Raw genomic sequence first — 6970 nt, forward strand, 5'->3', positions numbered from 1 at the left:
GACGCACAACAAAATCGCAACTTGTCCATCAATCGTATGATGAACATCAATTAAGAATACTATAGAATTTGGTGCCGTAAATTCTATATCGACCTCAAAATCTAAGCTCCATGATCTGTGCAAATGCACGTTGAGGTGCAACGAAGTATTCCTCAATGTCATTGAGTTTTTCCTTTTTTATGCTCAAAGATACTTGAAACGAGAACTAGATGATGAAATTTCTTAATTCCTTGGTTGCATTAGTTTGCATGTTGAATTGTCAGTCCTTGATGTCATTAAAATTTTAGTCATATGTGGGTTGCATTTGCTAAAAGGACATTCATATTTGAACAAAACACAGGTTAGGTTAACATTAAACAGAGAGGGGAGTTGTGGTCATAAGTTTGGGGAATTAGAATGCATGAAGAAATAAAGAAATCAAAGTTGAAGCATCATAAGTAAGGAGGCTAGAACAAGACAATTTCAAAAGGCAAAGATAATTGATAAAATTGTACATATCAAGTTTGTGTAACATATTCCACACCTTCCAAAGGCCTTCGTAGTATGATTAAGTAAGATTGTTGTCATAGCTTCTTCTTTTCTTTCTTGGTAATGGTTTAAATTGCACATCTCAAGGCTATGTAACATATTCCACACATTCCACAGTCCTTAGTAGTACAATTAACTAAGATTGTTGTCATAGCTTCATTTTTTCTTTTGTAGCAACAAGTAATTTATGCATAGGCATATTAATGCAAGAGTCATATCAATCCAATTTGGGTAGTCATATTTAATCGAGCTCTCCTCTTTCTTTCTTTTTTGTCATAGTTCATTCTCTTTGAATGAGCCTCGTCGTCTATCCTTTTCTATAGGGTTCTACATTAAGCACATGGCTCACTATATGAGACTTAGGAATTTATCAAGGCATCTTTTTATCCATTATTTATTCCATCCTAAGTTTTCATGCATATCCTCAAAATATAATTGCCCTTAAATTGTCATCATCAATTCTAAATGAGTAACGTCACTTTTCAATGAAAGCTTCCTTGATTTCTCATTGCTCAATCTTGCCCATACTTTGTGGTTATGTTTTCCCCTGCTCTTTGTTTTTTGTGCCTCTCCTTTATTGTTCTCTTGCTCATCTATTGTAAATCGAATTGACATATTACCTTTGTCTGCTCACAAATGTTGATGATGGTGTCTTTTTTCGTAAGGGTCTTGATGGCATTCTATTCGTGAGTTAACATGCAATCTTTACTGCCTTATACATATTTGGAATATTCTTTGCATTCATTTTCTTTCCTTTTGCATTGTATTTGCTTGAATCTGTTAATTACTTATTTGTTTTGCAAAATTGAAAGAACTAATATAGAATGTGTATCCAAATACCTATTTTTTTTCAAACATCTTTCTCTCATGTTGGTTTCATTTTCTACCCGTGCTTTGGATTCCAAAAGCAATGGTTATAAACTTTCACTCATTATAATGTTTGTAATGATCTTGTTTTTGTTAGTCCCCATAAATATGAATGAATAATCCCTAATGTATTTTTTAATGTCTACTTACATTCTCCATATCAACCTTACTTGTCTTCATCTTTGTTTTGATCTCAAATCTTCTCTCTCATCATCTTCATTGTTGTCAATTTAGGGAAAGAGTCTCTCTATTGTAGTTTTATTGATTCAATTTGTTATTTTGACTTATATAATTCCTTTGAATCTTTCTTCCAACCATTGCCCATGGATTCACTACAAAAAAGCACATTTTTAGCAATAATCTCTCCAAGTTATGGTGCATGCTCCCATGAGGGCATATGCTACTTTATTATATTGGTGGCATAGGAATAATTGTAATGTCATCATCTGAAAGAACAATAAAACATGGTATAAAAATTGTTATGGATTTGTGGGATGCATCAACACCTGTATTATGCATGCATACAATGACAATGATACAAAACAATAAAATGCACACTTTTACCGTGCAAATGAAACCAGCGGTGTGATTGAACGTGTGTGTGTGTGTGTGTGTGTGTGTGAGAGAGAGAGAGAGAGAGAGAGAGAGTTTCAATTTACTAAAATATAAATACATGCACTACAATAAAAGGATTGAGTTACTTGGCCCCGTGAACCCAAACATCCCACTAGTAAATAAGGAGGACTAATTAAGATTCTTTAATAAAAAGAGGCATTCCACTTGGGATTCAAAAGCATATGAGCTGTGGAAATGACATAAAGGAATGCTGTCTGGACACACTGATTGTCTTGGATGATGCACGTCATAGCTGCTCAACATAACTAGTAAATTTAACCTCCAAGAGATAAGTAATACAAGAATTCTTTGAAAAAGACTACTGCTTAGCTCAATGGCCAACCTCTAAGGGCTACTATGAGAGAGATTGTAAGAATTGTTGATGGCCAACATCAACTTTGACTACATAACATGAAACAACCCGCTTCCTCCCCAAATAACCAGAGGCCACTCAAGGATTGGATGGTGTGTGACTGCGAGTACCCAATGAGCATCAGAACGTTCCCACCAATAACTTAAGGGCAACTAAGAATTGGCCCTTAGCATGAAACCACATTCTTGATCAAAACAACGTCTTATGAAAAGAAAACATCCTTAGATTCTTTACTTTGGCAGAGGTCAGCCGTGTCGACACACCCATTCAGATATTTCCAGGATTAAGGGGTAAGGGATGACAGACCTCATGAACTTGGCTGACACATTTCTGTTTACTGATTGAAATGCAAATTTCATGCAGCAGAAAGCTGAAGTACTGCTTGCGGTACTCATATTCTAAACCAAACAGGAGCTAGACCATTCTTCATCAATTGTGCAAGTCCAATTCATACTCCTAGACAAACAATTCATACCCTCACTCCAACAAAAACCTGCGGATTCAAAGACCAAGTCTGACAGGAATCCTCCAACCCTACAGATGAGATCCATGAAGAAGCACAAGCTGTTTGCAGCTTCCAGAAAGCCTGAAAAGAAAGAATCCAGAGCTCCTCTGTTTTGCTAGTGAAAAGCAAGCATTAGTGACCAACATGTACATCTCATGATGAGATCCAGTAGAATCAGTTATAAGACGCTGAAGGGATGATACCAGTTCCGTGCAGGTTAAAATTAGCAGAGTAACACAATGATTTTGAAATCACCCTTCCACAATATCAGCTCATGGATGTTTGCTGAAAAATGAGATTTTACAAGTTGGCTTCAACGTGTCAAATTGTTAGAATGGTACTATATTCGATTGCAAACCTTGGGACGAGTAATGTCTCTAGCAAGGTAAACAATGATGGCTCTGCTTTGCAGAAAGCGTGTTCCATTGAGTACATCCAGTACGTGCTAGATACATCAACTCACTCCCACACACTAAAAACCTTCAGGGTAAGGGTGGGATGGAAATTCGTTCCATGGACCAGCATCAGAATTCTCACAGCCTCCAGGACACCGACAAGACCCTCCAAGAAATTCTGGGAGATTCTCACTATCTGCAAGTTCAAGCAACTTAGCTGTGAAGTTTGACCCATGTACCTCAATCTTCTTCTGAGTTTGCTTATCAAGCCAAGGCTTTACTAGTTGCCACATTGCCTTAAATGAAGTGGGGGCGTTGACAATCAACATCCTCCCTAAATATTCTGGATAGTAGTCTTGGTCTATTCTCGTGATCTTCTGCAGAAAATGCCGCACTTGCTTACTCAGGTGTTTCATTGTCTGCGATGGAAATCAAGTACAAAAGATTAGAACTTTAAAAAACTGAATTAGTAGCCAACTCAACTGCAAGGGGATCAATAACAGTACACTCTTGTGACTGAAATAGCGGCAAATCAAGTCCCATGTGATGAACAGGATTCAGCTTGACGCACATAATGCACTAATCGGACGAGCACTCCTCAAAGGCTAGCATACAGTATGTAAAGATTTCACTTGGAACACCGTGCAACATTGAAAATGGTGAGTAGCACAGTCTTTACATACACCGGCGACAACCAAATATTGCAGGAAGCAAATCGTAAACTCGTGAATCCTATCGAAGGAAAGGAAACCAGTAAGAGCTTCGGTCGTGTGCATTGCGCTCCTTGGGGTCGTAGGACTAGAAAGAAATGCTTTCATTGCCCTTAGATCTCCAAATCCGCCGAGTTGCTTATATCAGACCGCGGAAATAAGCATCAAGCGTATTACACACCATTTCAGCAACAAATCGCGAAATCATACGCGCTGTGAGCCCTCTTGATTCTATAGCACGAAAGAATTTCAGGAAAGGAAGTTGAGCATACCACTCCTTTAAGATCCAGAATGGTAAGTGATTGAGAAATGGGTCTCCCAGCAGCCTTGGTGCAGGCAGGAAATTTCCAATCAATCAAGATCTCCCACTCCTTGATGTGGTACAAAAGCAACCGGTCGAAAGTTGTGATCTTGAGCAGCTCATCCAAATGCAGTTGGCCGTATCTCTCAACGTAAATCGGGCGCCCCAATTTATCCGTTTTGTGATGAAAATGAGGGTACATCTCCTTTGCGGCTTTGCGTTCCGGGAAATGAAACCTCTGTTGACACCAGATTTACAGATTAGAACCATCAGCATTCGCAACGTCTAACAATTCAAGCGACTGGTTATGCGTTGTGGCACCTCTTTGAGAGTATCGGCACCGATTTCAATGCGCCACTGCACCATAGCCTCGTACATTGCCCTCGCCTTGGGCACGTCGAACGAGCGGGCCTTCAAGAAGCGAAGCAGATCTGCGTCGGTGTCTCGCTTGCGGAGGACGCCCTGCTCCTGGAGGCCGTCCCTGAGGCGCTGCAAGGCGTCGTGCTGCGAAGGGGAGAGGAAATCGGGGTCGGCGAGGCGCAAGGGGCAGTCTGCGTCGGCGACACGACCCATGGAGGGATGGCCAGAGCCACTACTCTCGGAGGAGGTACAATGGCAGAGGTCAAGGACGGGGAGGGAGCGGAGGGAGGAGCAGGGGAGCTTAATGTCGGAATGTTTGGAGCACATGGCGGGCAAGGAGGCATGCAGGGGGGGCTATGGAGGGGGAGGAGGTGGGAGGTGAGGCTATGGGGGGGGGAGAAAGCTGGAGCTTTGGCTATGGCGATGGAAGAGCTCGAAGCTTTTTGGCTATGGCGTTGGTGCTCTGCTGTAGCTTCGAGATGCAACTACCGGCAACTTGAAAGAGAGAGACTTTCCAAAATGATATGAGAATATATATACCTACATATTAAAGATTTGATGCAGCTTCTCAACGTCTTACAAGCCCTCTCTCAGGCTCTCGTCTCCCCTTTGCCCCCTCTTTATAGCCTTTCCCTTGCCTTTTCATTTAAGTTTTTCTTTAACACAGAGCTCTCTTTCTCTCTCCTAGAGCCTTTTCTCCTTTTCATATAAGCTTTTCTTTAATAGCTCTCTCTCTCTCTCTCTCTCTCTGCAAAGAGAGCCGGAGATGACACGATGCCTTTGCAAGAGAGCCACCACTATGCCGCCTAGAGAGAGTCACCATGACCACACACGAGACAAAGAATGCCCAGAGCACACTCTATTGAGGCCCGACCTATCACAGCTTTCCTCAGGCGGGACCGACAAAGACGAGGGGTCACTCTAGACATAGCCCAAAGGGTTCAGAGATTGAGGAGACCGCATCCCCCACCATTGCGGGAGACTGTGAGACAGAGACGCAAATCCGAGATATATTCATAGTTCACCATAGAGCCACCACTGTGCTAGGCTTCGATTTCTAAGTCCCAACTCCGAGATTGATTTGATTCGGTTTGTATTTGATTGATTGATTGTGATTTTGCTAGAGCCCCAATACAGCAGTAGAGATTAGTACTCAGCAAGGGCCCTAGCGCACGCTTTGCTCCAACCCATTAAGGCTTGTATCAGTCTTCTTTTAATACACTTTGTCTGATAGGCCCGCAAGGCCTCCCGCAGAAGTTAATACATCTTTCTTTCTTTCTTTTCTCTCGGTCTCTATAGGAAATTCTGTGTTTGCATTTGCATTTGCTTGCATTTACACATGCACTCATGAGCTCATCTCTAGCTTTATGATCCCATGTGTGTATTTACGTGCACCCGTGAGTTACACTCTCATCTTTAGCTTTTTGATCGCATGTGTATATGACTCTATACATGTGCACTTATGCATGCATGTGTGTGTGTGCACGTGCACGCAAGCACGTGTCTATATTTCAAAGAAAATAAAAATTCGTGTGTGTGTTATGCACATGTCTATATTTTAAAAAAAATAAAAAAGTGTGCGTGTGTGCGCACTCGTAGGTAGGTGTCTATATTTCACAAAAACTTAAAATGAGTGTGTGCACGTGTGCGTGTGCATGTGCGTGTGCATGTGCATGTGCGTATGTGCATGCTCATGTGTGTGTGTGTGTGTGTGTGTGTGTGTGTGTGTGTGTGTGTGTGAGAGAGAGAGAGAGATTCTTCCATAATTTTTCATATGCGTTCCTTCAACCACGATGGCAAGTTGAAGATGTGTAGATCTGTATGTTTTGGGTGCAACATGAGGGGGGGGGGAAATAGAAGAAACAAATTTTAAATAGAGAGAGAGAGAGAGATGCTATCATCTTACTTTGGCCACCCGTCTTCAGTCATCAACACACCCACCACATATCCCCATGTAAAATCATTGCTCCCTCACTCACATCATGCCCCATCCTCACAAAGGCTACCACATGTTACCTATCCAAACTTCTCATTTATGCATCAAATTCGATGAAGGTTCTCTGACTTTCATCTTCACATTTTGTAAAATCTCCTTTAAATCTCACATAAGACACCACATGCTAACGCCTACTGAAAACTCATTTAATATATTGCTATTTCTAGTCAAAACTCTTCTAACATATTGCTCAAGGTTAAAGTTCTTTAGCATACATTTTAAAATACCCTGGTCCTTTTCTACATGTATATGATCACACAAGTCTCCATCAAGTCTGAACCCTTTAATGCACAATTCACCCACCAAAGATCAACCCATCC

General features: G+C 41.3%; 1 protein-coding gene across 1 annotated transcript; it reads right to left on the reverse strand.

The window, feature by feature from the left end:
• Nucleotides 1-2424: 2424 nt before the first annotated feature.
• On the reverse strand, nucleotides 2425-5225 carry LOC147891263 (sec14 cytosolic factor-like). Its single transcript, XM_087389722.1, has 3 exons — nucleotides 4616-5225; nucleotides 4266-4532; nucleotides 2425-3702 (listed from the first exon to the last, which is right to left on the reverse strand). Exons 1-3 carry the CDS (start codon nucleotides 4979-4981, stop codon nucleotides 3361-3363), a joined length of 975 nt encoding a protein of 324 aa, XP_087245848.1. The 5' UTR covers nucleotides 4982-5225; the 3' UTR covers nucleotides 2425-3360.
• Between the last annotated feature and the right edge of the window lie 1745 nt (nucleotides 5226-6970).

The sequence above is a fragment of the Dipteris shenzhenensis genome, chromosome 18, assembly GCF_047967505.1.
Source record: "Dipteris shenzhenensis isolate YYH24624 ecotype China chromosome 18, Dip_SZ_1.0, whole genome shotgun sequence".
NCBI lineage: Eukaryota > Viridiplantae > Streptophyta > Polypodiopsida > Gleicheniales > Dipteridaceae > Dipteris > Dipteris shenzhenensis.